Consider the following 16272-nt stretch of genomic DNA (forward strand, 5'->3'; position numbering starts at 1 on the left):
TGTGTTTCTATGCTCAATGCTACCAATTCATTTTTATAAGTCTAGGTTACTGTTGATTTGATATTTAATATTTATGGGATAGATTTGCATGGTTTACCACAGAGACACTCATGTTTAGATGAGGATCCATGACTAATGAAAACAGGATATACTATATGTTTCTCTTCCTTCCTTTTTTACTTGTCAAGCTACTTAGGCATGAGGACAACTTCCACTTCATTAAGTTGGTCATTAAGCACTTCCAGATTGTGAAGAACAAACACAGTCACATGATCTCAGTTAATGTGAGTTTATTTATGTCAATACATAAGAAAGTAAGGAAGATAAGAAAGCAACCCAGTAACTATAAAGTCCACACTCATTCAGTCAATCATTTCCCCAGGAACCTGAGAGCAGAACTCTAGCTGTCTTGATGGTGGAAGTCATTGTCATTCCTGCTCTAACATGGCAGCATCATGGTGAATGTGCCATTTTGCTGCTCTCTGCTTGTTTTCTCTCTCTCTCACATTCAGACTCTGATGGACCGGACCAGGTACTTTTCAATACATCCTTTCCTTCGGCCCGCAGAGTGGCCTGTAAATGACTCACTTTGAGTCATGTACTGAACCTTGGTGCAATTGGTGTGGACAGCATGGAGAGCTTTCATGACAGAGAACATAATTTGCTTGTGTAGGAACTGTGGACCTGGTCTTTCCAGGACATCAGGAAAATTATAGAGTCACCCACGAAATATAGATAATAACATACAGCTTTATTGCTAGGGACAAAACAGCTTTTGTTTCTTAATGAAACTTTCCCACACAGGGTTTTCAAAGTACTCTGTCAATACCATAACTTTTCTGAAACTTTTCTTTTATTGCATTTTTTGACTGTTGTTTTTTATAACATGCACTTTCTAAAGAGGTAGACAATCCCCACTTCTCAATAAAAGCAAGTGACATTTTAGCTTCACATGAATGTTGTTGGATTGTATTTTCTGAGTTGTCTTTAAAAATTTTCACTTATCATTTATGTTGGTAGATTACATATAATTTCAACATTTTTAATCCTGAAAATTGAGGTCATATTCCTAAGATTGGTTAAACAAGAACACACTAAATTAGAAACTGGGTTTGTCTGTTCTTGTATCTTAAAAGGAACTCAGAAAGTCTTAACTATTTTCTCAGAATTTTTTACTCATGGAAAATAGTAGAGTCCATAAAGGAATTCATTTTTTAATATGTCTGAGACCAAAGGAATGGGTTTAAGGGCCAAACATCCATTTAACAAAAAGGGAACTACCCCTTACTAATTTTCTCTTGTATGAAATAAAAATAAATCACAAATAATCTTCACCTTTACTCCTGTTGAATTGGACTCCTTGCACAGGTTTCTCATAAAACTATTATATAATTATTGGTGTTAGAAACTGTCAATAAAATTAAATAATTAGTATTGACTACTATGGATTCAGAAAGTCCACTTTGTTAAGCTTTTGCTAAATTCTCAAATGACAACTTTAAAAAATGCTTCATATTTTTTTTTGTCTTTGATTCAGAGATTAAGTCTTTTCCTCAAATCCAAATTATTTTAGCAAATCAACTAAATTTTATCCTGTGAAAGGCACTATGTACTAAGCGTTCCAAATTGTTTGACTGGGGTATGCCCTTAATTTCTGAGTGGACAGATGGGAAAGGAATTTGTGCATTTGGAGGGGTTAGTTTAGATGTCTTTCAAGGTAAGCTCTAAACTTCAGGTTCAAAATGGGTTTGTTGGGGTCTGGGGGAATAGCTCAGTGGTAGAGTGTTTGCCTAGCATGAGTGAGGCCAGGGAAGAAAACAAAACCCAATGGATTTGCCAAGAAGACATAGGGTATTTGATTATGGATTTAGGCAGAGATAGAAGAGAGTGTGATGGGAAGTATATGAAGTAGCAGAATTGGCACCCACTAGCATCTTTTCTGTTAACTGGACCAGAGTACAGAGCATAGTCTCTACAACTGTTGCTTCACTAAAAAAGCATAATTTATTTACACCAAATCAACACATACTGGGAACGAACCTTTCTTCCTTTCTCTTTCTTTCTTTCTTTCTTTCTTTCTTTCTGTTTTTTTTTTTAAGAGATAGGAATAGTATTACAAAGATGCATAGTGAGTAAATATACAAAACACTGGACCCTTAGCCTATCGGACCAGGTGCATTTATCTTATTTATTACTTATAATAGCAGGAGAGGCTGGTTTGTTTCTGAGATAATACTGAGGTGAAAAAAGAATATGCCCCCATCTTATAGGATGAAAAACCATATAATATTTACTTCTGAAAAAAGATGAGCATCTGGTAAATCTTTAATAATTTTAATGATTCTCCCACCCCCGCCAATTCAGCTTTTCATCACAATGATTTATTTAGGGATCTGAAAGTTAATAATGTAGATATGCCTGGGTACAAGTTTATCCTATATCCAGAAAGGTACATTAAAAATTCAAGATATCCTTTTGTAACAGAAATGGAAGCTTAGCAGTCCTAAACACAGCAAGAAAAAAAAAAATGCATCACCTATTATGCCTTGCATTCCTTTTTGTTACATTGCCAAAAGAGACTAAGAAATCGGTGAACTTTTAGAACTCTGTAACTATAAGACTGCTAATGGGTCGAAATGTGAAAATTCAGTTTTTGTAGTTTTAAGAAACTTCTGAAGAATACCTATCTAGTCACCACAAAAAGCAATATCTTCATAATTCTGCCAAACATAGGAATATTGTCAAATGGGAAAGGTAGTTTATGAGCTGGGGTTGACTTTGGGGCTATTAGAAAACTTCCATCAACTTAAGTCAATAAGGTAAAAAATGGTAAGCAGGTATTTGGTTAACAATATATAAAAGGAAAAGATGCTAAATTCATAGCAAATGGAAAATGTTGAATATAGAGTCCTTTATCCAATCTACCTTAGATCAAATGGAAGTTATGTTCAATTCTCCTTTAAAAGGTTTATAATAAAATGCACCAGTTCATTGAGAATAAGTCCAAGGAAAAAATAGAACTGAACATCTGTGCACAATATATGGAGCTGTTTATAAAGGACTGAATTTGAATAACCAATGGCAAAGTATCTTTCGTTACAGGAGATGACTGTTCTATTGCGAGTAAAGGCAGCTTTTTAACATTTTACCTGTTAAAAATGATGGAATGAATTCTGGACAGAGAAATGCATACAAATGATCATGCATATGGAAAAAAAAAAACAAACCCTGGCATATTCTAGGACAGAATTCCTGAGACAGACGGACCCTAGATCTGATCCTATCAAGAAATTCTTATAGTCTTTTTATTTTTTTCCCCTGGAATTTAGTTCACTAAAAGTTTCTACGAACAAACAAAAATCTCTGAACAAATTGAAGTCACTTGAGAATAACTGCAGGCTGGTGGGAAATGAGCTGCTCAGTCCCAGGTTCATTGAGGCACTTGAATAAACCAGTAACTGCATTAATAAAACATGTTTTTCAATGGGTAAGATCAACCAGAAATGTGATCCGACCCATCTTTACTAAGAGCCAAGCCACAGCACAGAGTCAGAGGAAAGTGACGCCCAGAGCTACACAAACGCAGTTTCCCACAGACCTTCCGTTGCTCTCGCTGAGCCTGCTTTGACTTTATAAAGACACAAATTTTCATTCTGTGTTCCTCAGGACCTTGGAAATCTATGAAGCATCTCTTTACAAGTCTCCTTAAAGACACATGGGAACATTTTCAGTGTGTCTTACTTTGATTCATTTTTGGGTACCCAGAAGGTGGTGTTTACAGAGCACAGATACAATCTCAGAGTGTTCCGCTTCCTCTCCCGTGGTGTGATAAGCTGTGATTCAATTATTTGATATGTGAGTGGCCTGTGACAATGCAGTGGACATTTGAGAGTGAATGTCAATGATTTGACTTGGGGATGACAAAAGATATGTGGCCAGGGAAGACAGCAGGCTGCCTGAAATGCACTGATGCTCCTGTGCAAGTTTTCAACCGGTAGTCCCCGCACAAGGCCTTATTGTACTCCAGAGTATGCAGAAACGTCCTCATGTAGTGGGGTATTGTTTGAAATCAATGTATGAGAGGAAATAAGGCACTAGGTTCATATTAGCAAAAGAGAAATCTAAAACAGAGTCTCAAATTCTGTTTGGTTCCCCACCCCTCACTTGAAAAATAACTCCAAGAGTGTTTATGGAGAAAAGATGAAGGTCACTAGTCACCCTCCTTATAATTTCTGGCATGGATATTCACCAGAATAGTCTCAGATTAAGGAGTTTTTGATTTGCGTTCCTTTCTTCTTGAGGAATATTTCCTGGGATGTTTGGGAGTGGGAAGAATGGAAGTTAGTGATCTATGTAGCACAGAAAAAGTCTAAAAGAGTGGAAGTCTACATCTAGAGGGTAGAGTAACATTCAAATGAAGGAGAGAGTTCTGTAGAATGAAATCTTCTCTGAGGAGACATGAACCCTTTTACGACACTCTGCACAGGGACTATTTTCTGGATGCCGCAGAAGGTCAGCGTTGCCCTGTGGGGTCAGTGTCCTTGCCTGTGTGGCTGCTGCCCTGACCACCCTGATGAGGGGGTTGCTGTGTCAAGGAGAGCTCTGCCTGGCACTGCCATTTTGATAGGAATTGGCAGAAATGGCAATGACGATTATTTCACAAAAGATGACGTTCTCTTTTCTTACCGCATGCACACGAAAGACAATGACAGTGAGGGGTCCCCATGGCCCTATGCTTACCTTGACCCATGACTGTGGAAAAATACCCCAAGAGACATCTTGGGAACCAGCAAGGAAGCAGCTATATTTTTCCCTTTGAATGTCCTTTTCAAACCCAACCAGGTTGCTTTTGTTTGTCCAAGGAGACACTTGGTAGATTTGTTTGTCTTCACCTCTACTCTTTTCTTTCTTTCTTTTCAAAGTGATCACCAAAGCCGCCTTTACTCAGGTGACTGACAGGATAACTCCCAACTCAAACAAGGATTGGGGATATGCTAAATATTTTTACAGAGTCTTATGGGCTGGTCATTATTGATGAATAATATCATTTAGAATACCCCCAATCTGTCATAAAAACACGTTATCCTTAAAAACACAGCTCCCTTTCAGTTCTCTTAACTGGTAAAATATCTGGTGAAGCAGTACTTGGAAACATTAAGAAAGGAAAGTAACATGATCACTAGGTGACCAACAGTGGTCCATTTAACATTAAGAGAACCCATTAGAAAAGATTCATAGGTTCCTCCATCAGTCTTTTTTGGCATATTCAAAATCAATCTCTAGAAATGAGAAAGAATAAATGAAATTGCTTGTCCTTGTTCCAAAAACACACATATGATATGCTGGTCCTAAAGAACAATCCCTAGTACAATGTCTAGTTTTGTGTTGATATTATTTATACCAAAGTGATCCGAGAAAATGTTCCATCAAGATGTTGACAATTCAGATCTCCACCAGGGTTTCTGTGCTGCTGTGTTCTTGTTATCCACATTTGCCACTGGAAGTTGTGGATTTGTTTTCCCTTCTGGGTTCTCGGGGATGAACTTTACTGATTCTACCAGGACACCACAAAGATTATTTCAAGAAAAAGATTATATATTATAATGCTTAGCATTTATATAGGTTCTTTTGATTTCAAAACAAGTTATAAATATCTCCTACCATGACAACATTCTTGCGAGGTAGGTGAGTATCACTGTCTCTACATTAGCAATAGAAAACCAGAGGCCAAGGAGTGAAGCACTCTATTCTGAGCCACAGAGTCAGGGGCTGCACTGGACGTGGGCATCCTGGCCACCCTCTCTGGGCTCTGAAGAGACCATCCCTCTCTCTTGTGTAGCAACAGTCTCCATTAATACATGGTTATATATTGTATAGATATAAAACACCAACACACAATGACATTATAGAACAATAATCCAATATTTCTGTTTCTTAGTAAAATATGTTACGCACAGTATTTAAATTGCATTTCTCTGAAAAGCATTTGGTATATTAAATAGCAGAAGGTATATTAAATAGCTCTATAAACGTTTGCTGGCATACTCTTAACAGCATAATGATCCTAAAGAAATTAAAATCCACTGATGCAGAGAGACCTTTCCTTTATAATACCATAACTAAACAAAAATGTTGAAAAACTACTTTGTTCTTAAAATGCAGACTTAATAGCTTGCTGAATATTAGCATGTGGCTATATCACTTTTTTTTTTTCTGAGCTTAAGAGAAAGGATACATATTGCTTGCTGTGGTTTTAAAATAAGCAATTTGGTAGGGGAAAAGAATGCAGTTGAAAGGTAAAAATTATAAAGACTGCTATTTCCATTTTGTATGCATTCTAAAGGAATTATACATTTTCAAAAGATGTTATCATACTTGGAACTAATGTTGAGGTGAATAGAGGGATGCTATGTAATAAGAACATTTTGTGAGAAGAAAAAAATGATACTAAATAAAACCTATGGTATTGGAAGACAATGAACAAGGAAACAAACAAACAAAAAAAGGTATTTTTCAGGGCTGTTGAAGGCTGGCATGAGATGGAATCTGTTCATTCTCAGGTCTGGATTGAACTGGGAGAGGGTTTTCAAGGATAAACACTTGATTTGCTCAGTCTCTTCCTAGATGAAATCTTCACCTTCCTCTCCAGATCAGCAGTGCTCAGAATGGTGTGAAAGCAAAGAGCTCACCTCATGCTAAGTTTCCTAAGAACTGACCAGGTGGGTTGGCTGGAAAAGCTCTAAAACCAGACAGGAATGGGAAACAGGAATTGAAGTCTTAAAATCCATATGCAAACATAAAAACTAACTTCTAAGCCAGAATGACATTCTCTGTCAGAAGTAACAAATACAAAATTCTTAATTTTAGTATACATGGTGCTAAGATCCGGTTAGCTAGAAGAGTACATGTCATTCAGAGAACATTTTTATAAGTGTGCTTTTTCCCCTAAAAAAAAGACATATTAAATTGTTTTTCTCTCCTCAAGTCCTTTATGTATAAATACGAAATACGGAGCTGTTGTCTGTTCGCTCCGCTATACACTCGAGGGTTCCTTCCCACTGGCATTGTATGTGGCAGTTTTGTTGGAGGGGCGTGAGAGCTTGAACAGGCTTGAACAGTTCGGCTGTTTGGTTGGCTGTAAGGTTTTGGCATAAGGTGAATACCAGTCCCTTTCAAATACATCTTTAAGTTGCTTAATGATGCTTCTGTTGTTCCGCACATCTGCCTGGTTGATAACAAGGCCCGTGCCAGCATTCTGGGTAAAATCATTCCCTACCCAGTCAAAATTTCCTGCAAACAAAGATATAAGGGTGAGGAGTTAGGATCCACTGGGGAATAGTCCCAATATAATGAAATACAGAGCAGATTCTATTTTAAAAATTATAAAATAAATACCCAGGAATAATGAGAGAGAACTTGAATTGTGCTGACAGCTCAAAAAAAAAAAAAAAAATTCCAAGAAGTCTTACATATGGCCTATTAATATTTGCATATTATTTTGGCATTTGCTTCAGCTTTGCGCAAGTTGAAACTCAAAACAAGGAATCTGCTGTTCCTTTTTGTAAATGTTATTTCTTATTGACATTCACAAGACACACTAAATACAGCAACACTTAAAATATATAGGAATATGCTTAAAAATCCTGTGAACAATTACTACCTTCCCAAAGAGACAACATCTAGTCCATACATACAAGCATAATGCTGAAAAACTTTTACATTAAGGGAAAAGCTGAATCCAGAGAAGTACTGGTTCCTGAGTACATAAATGCTCCCCAATTGGGATGTGCATCATTTCCTGGGTCCAATATTAGGCCCTTTGGCCCAGGAATTCAGGTGGTTGTTTTGAGAACAAGCTCCCACATGAGACTGCCTGGTGTTAACCAGTGTGTTTGTTTTCTAGGGCTGGCTTCACAGTACCACAAACTCAGTGACTGAAACAACAAATTGCTTCTCACACAGTTCTGGAGACGTAATCAATGTGCCAGCAAAATTGGTTCCTTCCATGGGCTGAGGGAAGGACCTGCTCCAGACCTCTCTCCTTGGCTTACAGTTAGTCCTTTTCTCCTTATGTCTCTTCATATTGTCTTTTCTCTATGAGTTTTGAGGGAACTAGTAAGGCTGGAATCTACCCCAAGAGAGGGTAATAATCTCCATACCATTCATTTGCAAGGTGGAAGAAGATCAGAGGGTTGGACAATTCATAATGCCCATGTTGAGTCTCTTGTCTTTGGTATCAAATAGGGAAAGGGTTCCAGCACAACAAAGTTTTCTCCTCAGAAGGGCACAGCAGCATTTTTTTTCTTCGGTCTTATTTGTTCTTCATTCAATGAATATTAATTGAGTGCCCCTAGGTGACATTAGTCTAACAGGTCCTACATTAGGAGCTACTAATATAAAGGTGAAAATGGCATCCCTGCCTTCAAGAAGTCCAGGAAGGAAACACAATAGTTGTAATACAAAAAGCATGTACTAGTACAAGAGAAGAATACACACGATGTCACCCATTAGGACAGAAGGACTTTCTAACTCTGGCTAGATGGGTCAAGAAAGAAGCATTCCACTGTGTAGTGAGAGATGCCTTGAAATTTAATTAAGAGAAGACAGAGCCTACCCCAAAGAGAGGATGACATCTTGTGGACAGATAAATGGTTAGGACATTGGAACATTGAGAGAAGCTAGTAATGAGCCTAGGATATAAGGGAGTCTAAGGGCAGAGGGACTATCACTTACTAAGTGCCTACTATGAGCAAAGCATTGTACTTGGTATTTATATGCCTTATTTCATGATTGGTAGGATTTATGTTGACTTTACAAAGGAGGAGAGGGAGGCTCAAAGGGATAAATAAATTTGCCCAGTGTCCTATGACTAATCAGTGATGAACCCAGATCTCCAGGTTCCATGAGCTCTCTACGGTATGACAAAAGAAGCATTCTCTCTAAAAAATATTGAACCATGTTGAGACTCACAAAAATTAGTTTATAAGTGACCACCATCCCACGTATGATCTAAACTCCTGGTTTTATTTTCCTTTTTTGGTTAAGAGCTAGTTCCATAAAGGGAATGGAGAGTTTCTAAATGTCAAGACTAGCCTTCCATTCCCTCAGTTGCAATTCAGGTCTCACTGCAGAAATACTTGCTGAATAAAATGCTGAGCTCATGTGTCCTTGGATAACCTTGATCCAGTGCCTGTAGCCATCTGTGGGAGAGGCTGCTAGGAAAAGGAACATAGCTGCCTCTTTACAATCTCATCCTTTGGTTCCTACACTCCCAGATATGCCAACTCCCTTTTCCATATGCACCCCATGGATTACATTTTCCTCCTTAAGTTTATGCCTCAAGGCCTAAGAATACCAAGTCCCTATATCAAATGTTATCAGTACGAACTAGGATCCCCCTCTCTCTTTCCTTTCTTCTCCATCCCAACCCATTACCTGCCATCCTAATAAACACCGTAATGATGCTCTCAATGGCTTCATGATAGACATGCTTTGGAAGAATTTTTCTGCTATAAATTAGCGAACTGTCTTACAAATATTTGGTGCATGATACTGTGTTGGGGAGACCCTCTTTGCCAATGCTGTTCCTGACCATGAGCTCTTGGACACACAGCCACACTCAGAGGCTACTTACTATGTAAATGTTCAGTGCCAGGTGAATTCAGGTTTGCATGTCTATGCTGGAGATTGGCAGCTACTCAGGGACCCACTGGCAGACACATCACCTATTCATTTAATAAAAAAAGCCCCTGTGGTCTTGCTCACTTTTGGAATTTGGATAATACACTAAAATCACACCATTTTTAAAGTGTTTAAGTACGAGGCACTCTACCAAGGGCAGAAAAACACAGTCTCATTTCATTATCTCATTCGATATTCATTGTAATTCTATGAGGGAACAAACTAATTCCATTATACTGATGAGGAAATTAAGGCACAGAAAGATCAAGTAAGTTGTTCAAGTTAAGAGTAAAAAATATCAGAGCTGAGGTGTGAAGTGAAATGGAACTCTACAGCCCACACTTAACATCTTTTCCACAGGTCACCTCTGATCCTAAAGGCATCCATCCATTGTACTTCAAATTGTGCTCTTCGCCCTGGACCACAACCTCAGCCCAGGGTCGGGAGCATCACAGACACATCAATATTTCTGCTCCATTCATTTGCAGACCACACTCTCTGAAGGAAAAAGAAGAAAGCTTTGGGGGCAACATGAAGAGGAGGAAAAGAGGAAGGTGAAAAGATTTTGAAGTCTTATTTTGTGAATCTGGCTTTTCCCTTTAGTATAATGGGTGAAGCCGATATCCAGACTCTTTAGTGATTCCCAGATGCTTTCATTAGGTTCTTCTCAGGAAGTACAGCCCTGGGAAGCTTTCATAGGCTGGCAGAGGAATTCTTACACCAATGTGATGTTTTTTGACCTTCCACTTCCTGGTGGTTTGGCTAACATTCAAAAGCACATATATAGTTCAGTATTTTTAAAAATCAAGATGCAGTTTTACCCATCCTTTTTTGAGACTGCTATTCAACTTCCAAAAATGCACACTGAGGCCCTGGTTGCCAGAACAGAAGTGTTGCCCTGAGGAACATAACGCTTAGGATGCAAGTGGCGCGCTTGGGAGGGTGCATGAGTACCCTACCAGTAACCTGCCCCTGGGCCAATCCCCTAATAATTCAAACCTCCTTCCAGACCAGTTTTCAGAGCTTGACTCAAGTATACTCTGGAGCATTCAAATTAGAGAAATGACACGATTTGAGGATTCTTCTGTAAATCTTACAAAAACCTGATGGATCTGTGATTCCATGCAAGGCCCTGGTGTAGATTTTTCCTAATTCCTCATTCTCATCAAGTGTCTGAGTGACAATGTAGGAGATTTCCAGACCTTGCTGATAATTATTTAGGTTATCAATGAATCTTCCCTTTTGATGTTCTTTGAATATTCTTACTGTAGTAGCATGCTTCACTCTAGGGAATGAATGTTTCGCTAAAATGTTGAATGCAAAATGAACTCATTTAAAAATGCCTTAGATAGGGAAGCACAAGAGAGAGCAAAGAATCAATATTTGCTAAGGATCTAGACAAATCAGAGAGACAATGTTGGGAGCTATTCATATATTAGCTCATTTAATCCTCATGCAAACCAAAGGGTGAATGTTATAATCACCATTCCACAGAAAAGGAGATGGAAGCTTATATTGATCACGTGACTTTCTAGTGTCACAGCTTGTATCAGTGTTGGAATGAAAATATAGGTTGTCTGATTCCAAAACACTCACTTATCAAAAGAACACTTGAATATTACTGCAAGTTACTACTAAAGGTGCCCATAGAACCTTACTTTAAGTAAAACTCAAAGTAAAATGTCCAGATTTGGATCTCTAAATCCCACTGTGCCTGAACTTCATCCATCCCTGGATTTCCAAATAATTGTGCCAAATTTCCTGTTTTTCAGTAGACAATTTTGGGTTTGCTTTTCATCACTTGCTTAAAAGGAATCTGATTTCATCCTATTTTTCCTAAATCGATAAACATGAGAAAATCCAAATAATCGCATTTTTGAATTGCCAAGAGGACAAAAATAATATGCTTATGTTCCGGAACAACCAGAATGATAAACATTTATGGATGTTCCAATAATTTTTTTTAATAAAATGATGCTATGGCTATTAAAATTGGAAAAAGAGCATCTTCACACTGAGCCAGGAGTTAGTAAACCTCTACATGGCCAAGGGGCTGTGTGGTCTGGATTCTAGTCCCTTCCCCCTGCACCTGCATAGTTAAGACATTTTATGTTTTACAGCCCAAGTGTTCTCATTTCTAAACTGCAGATGATAAAAGTCGCCCTATTGACAATGTTGCTGAGAATCAAATAATATAAAGTGCTTTTTAAAGTTAAGACTATACTTTTTTAATCCATCCACTGAATTTCAAAAAAAAAAGAATTAATATGAATTCCATGTTCCTACATTCCCACAAACATATTTTTCTTTTCTTTGTTGAGAGTGCCACTTTGTGCAATGTAATAGGCACACTGCTATTTTGGATTTATGTACCTATTCTGTATAGATAATTTCAACTTCTTTTTTAAATTTTTTAAATTTATTTATTTTAATTAAAAATCATAAATTTACATAGGGCAATGTTGTTTGATTCATTCTGTTATTTTTTCCCTTCCCCCCCACCCCTCCCACCCCTCGTTTCCCTCCATATAGTCCTTCCTTCCTCCATTCTTACCACCCTCCTTATCCCTAACCCTAAACCTAACCCTAACCCTAACGCTAACCTGTCCTACCCCCCCCCCCTTATATGTCCTCATCCGCTTATCAGTGAGATCATTCGTCCTTTAGTTTTTTGAGATTGGCTTATCTCACTTAGCATGATATCCTCCAATTTCATCCATTTGCCTGCAAATGCCATAATTTTATCATTCTTCATGGTGGAGTAATATTCCATTGTATATATATGCCACAGTTTCTTTATCCATTCATCAACTGAAGGGCATCTAGGTTGGTTCCACAATCTGGCTATGGTGAATTGAGCAGCTATGAACATTGATGTGGCTGTATCTCTGTAGTATGCTGATTTTAAGTCCTGAGGGTGACTGCATCTCCAGTCACTCCAGAACCCAGGATTCAAGAAGGGGAGGCATTGAGAGACTCGGACTAAAATAGAGCCTTGGGGTGAGTCTCCCCCACCCGGTGATAATTTCAACTTCTACCCATGATGTTTCCAGTGAAGGGACCACCCAGGGCTCATAGACAGCATAGAAAATTAGAATAAACTTGATATGTTAGAAAATAATTCCACCCATATCATGGTCTATGTATCTGGAACCTTATTACCTTCATAATAATAGCTAATATTAATTGGGTTTTATGTTTGTGCCAGGTGCTCTGTGTATATTATCTCATTTAATATACTTCTTCACCCATAGAAGTAGAAACTGTCATTAGCCATTAGCCTTTACCGATAAGAAAAACTGGGGTTTAGAGGGTTCAAGGAAATTGTTCAAAGTTAGAGATTTAGAAAATTGCAGGGATAGGATTGTGGCCCGGAGAGTGTACGTTCTGTCACTGAACAACTACAATGATTGCCTCCCCATGACCCACTGGCTTGTGGTCCTTGTTCTGGTGCCAGGCATCACCTTTGTGAGTCACTTGCCTCCTTGACTATAAAACGAGGCAAGTGGGCCAGAGAACTGAAATGCACTGATGTGAAGACATCTTCCATGATCTCCTAGTACGTGAATCAGGCCTCAGAGGAGATGACCGGTCTGAAGAGCTCTTCGCCCTCACCCTCCTGTTTCCTGAGCGCCAGGGCCTCCTAGTCAGCAGCCATGGCTTCAAGGTGCTGCCCCTCACCATGGTCCATCACTGAGGTCCAGCTGGACCAGCACTTCCTGGGCGACCCCTGAGGAGCTTTCCAGCCCTGACACCTACCAATATAAGCTGCTCCATCTGTCACCATGTACTTGTTGCGATTTAATTTAGGAAATGTGTGATTCTTTTGTTCTTTTGTTGCACAAGCATTCTCTCTTTCCAGATCAAAAAATTTCTGTAAGGAGAAAAAAAAAAAAAAAAAGAAGCAGGTGAATAGAGAATGTTTTTGGTCTTGTTCAAATGCACAAAGGAGTGAATTATCCAAATGTCAACAGTAGACCTCATATTGGGTTATTAAAACCATACTCCTGTTACTTTGTATAGAGGAAGCTATTTTTATTCTCAAATTTATATAGGCAACAAGAGAGAAAATTAGCATGCTTGACTAGGTCTATAATTAACACTTTTAAGCTATAAAATTCATTCTTTCAACAGGGTGAGGGCCAGAAGGTTGTTTAATTCTCTTTGTCTTATTCACCAGGGTGCACTGGCATTTGAAGCACACCTCAGGGAGCTTTCTGTCAAGCATGCCAATGAACTGAATGAATATTCTTACACCTTGCATACATTATATCAACGACTAGCTGATTAGCCTGGGGATTCACAAAGGTCACAAGACAGTTTGCCCCAAGAACAAATACTTTCCATTTACACAGCTCTCCAAGCTCTTTCAGTAGGTAACTCAAGCCATAACTGCAAACTATGAGTCTTGACTTTCAACTTCACCATGACCCCAAAAGCCTGTTTCCACTCCAGCCAAGGCCAAAGGTGGAGAACAAGGAGAATGTGGGCCCAGAGCAGGAATGATCAAGTCTGGCTTTCCTGGGTCTGTTGGATTTGCCAAGTGTTGGATGAAGTTATTTTGTTGTTTATTTTTTAATTTGTTCTTTTTAGAAATACATGACAGTAGAGTGTGGATAGTTTTGACTGACTGAGTTAGTAGGACTCTAATGGTTGAGCTCACGCCCATCAAAGGTGAAGGTCTCAGATCTCAACACTGGAAAACAATGGCACGGATCCTGTGTGTGTGTTGCTGGTGATTGAACCCAGGGCTTCAAGCGTGGTAGGCAAGTGATCTACCACTTAGCTACATTCCCAGACTCAGCCTGGAATTCTGTGTCTTATAGTTATGAGATCATTTGTATTAAAAGGAAGGAAGAGGCACAGAGAAAAATGACATGATACCTAGAAAAGGAGACCTCATGTATAGTTTCAAAACTGTAAGTGTTTAAATTTGGCATGGGGAACAATGAGAGTTGGTCTTCCTAGCCTATGCTCCAGAATGAGAAAGGTCCCTTCCAGGCTGATTTTTTTCTTTTGCAAAACCCTCGAGATCCATGGTGCACAGGCCAAAATCTACCATCCAAGTAATGCTATTCACAACACAGAGGAATGTTCTCCCAGGGCTGTATCACCATGGTTATAGGCAATGCTACCTGGTTCACCTGATTTCCTCAGTTCCTGTCTTCCACAAAATTTTCTGGTTTGTGGAGTCATCAGACTGACTTAATATCCTGAGAATACTCCCAAGTCATAGTTGTATACTCACAAAGTCACATCAGTTTTGAGAGTATCATTATTGGCTGACAACAAGCAGTCAGTTCTCACAATAGCTAGACTGTGGAACCAAAATAGATGCCCTTCAATAGATAAATGGATAAAGAAACTGTGGTATATAAATATACAATGGAATATTATTCAGTCATAAAGAAGACTAAAATTATGGCATTTGCAGGTAAATGAATGGAATTGGAGAATATCATGCTAAGTGAGATAAGCCAATACCAAAAAACCAAAGACCAAATGTTTTCTCTGATAAGTGGATGATGATACATAATGGGCATGGGAGGGTGGGGGTAAGAAAAGAATGGAGAAACTTTGGATTATGTAGAGGGAAATGAGAGGGGGGAAGGGTGGGGGTATGAAAGATGGTGGAATGAGACAGACATCATTACCCTATGTACATGCATGATTACACAAATGGGGTGAATCTGTGTACAACCATAGAAATGAAAAGTTGTACTCCATTTGTGTACAATTAATCAAAATGCAGTGTGTAAAAATAAACAAAACAAAACAAGCAGTCAGCTTGCTTGGACATTCTATTATTAACGTGTCCACACATTAGACTGTTTCCTTTAGAGGAAGATATTACTATAGAATCAATATTTGAAAAGGAAAAAAATACGCATCCTAAGTTAAGTCAAGGACGGAGTCACAGCTTGAGGCTTTAGTGAGAACCCATTTACTCTAGAAAGTCAATGATGACCCCAAAGAGGAGAGACAGATTAATCTGGGAGACTAACATGACAGCAGAAATCAGTCAGAAATTCGCTGACATTATTAGATATGTTGTAAGAGACAGCAAAGTCATTTTGAAAGTGATTTGTTACTTTATTAAAAAATAAATACTTGCTAAGTGGAACAGTCCTGTGAGCTGCAGTCCCTTTTTTTGATCTCCTTGTGGGTATAAACCTACATCAGGGGTGTGAGGTGCCCACTCTTCCAAGGACAGAGTTCCCTGTCCAGTCCCCAAGCCGTCTTCCTTAGCAGTGCTCCAAGGCTCCTGCAGATATGCTGTATGCAAGAGTCCAACACCCACTTTGCTTGGAAGAGCTCATCAGCCATCTGTGTTCTCGATATTGGGGTCATAAGCTTCTGTCCCACCCTGGCTTGTCTTGAGCTTAGAAATACATGACCTCTATTTAATAAAATGGCCAGTGGTGAGCTTTTAATGTTTAGCTTATTCAAGAAATGTGACCATCTGTGTGCAAAAAGATGAAACTGATGAAGTACTACAGAGGTTATGATGATGGAAGGATTCTACTTTCCTTGGAATTTCTTGCAAGTCTTCAATAAAGGCACTCAACATTTCACACCCTTGGGAGGTTT

At 38.7% G+C, this 16272-nt stretch overlaps 1 protein-coding gene across 5 annotated transcripts in view; it reads right to left on the reverse strand.

The window, feature by feature from the left end:
- Positions 1 to 275: 275 nt before the first annotated feature.
- The window catches only part of PLD5 (phospholipase D family member 5), a 406765-nt gene continuing 390768 nt past the window's right edge, over positions 276 to 16272 (reverse strand). For all 5 annotated transcript variants that reach the window (XM_079106126.1, XM_079106129.1, XM_079106127.1 and 2 more), the window contains 2 exons: positions 13441 to 13555; positions 276 to 7290 (listed from right to left, as the gene is read on the reverse strand). In XM_079106126.1, the coding sequence (XP_078962252.1) occupies positions 7034 to 7290; positions 13441 to 13555 (372 nt within the window). In that variant the 3' untranslated portion in view covers positions 276 to 7033. The remainder of the gene's footprint in view (positions 7291 to 13440; positions 13556 to 16272) is intronic.

Source organism: Sciurus vulgaris (genome assembly GCF_902686455.1).
Source record: "Sciurus vulgaris genome assembly, chromosome: 12".
In the NCBI taxonomy this organism is placed as follows: Eukaryota; Metazoa; Chordata; class Mammalia; order Rodentia; family Sciuridae; genus Sciurus; species Sciurus vulgaris.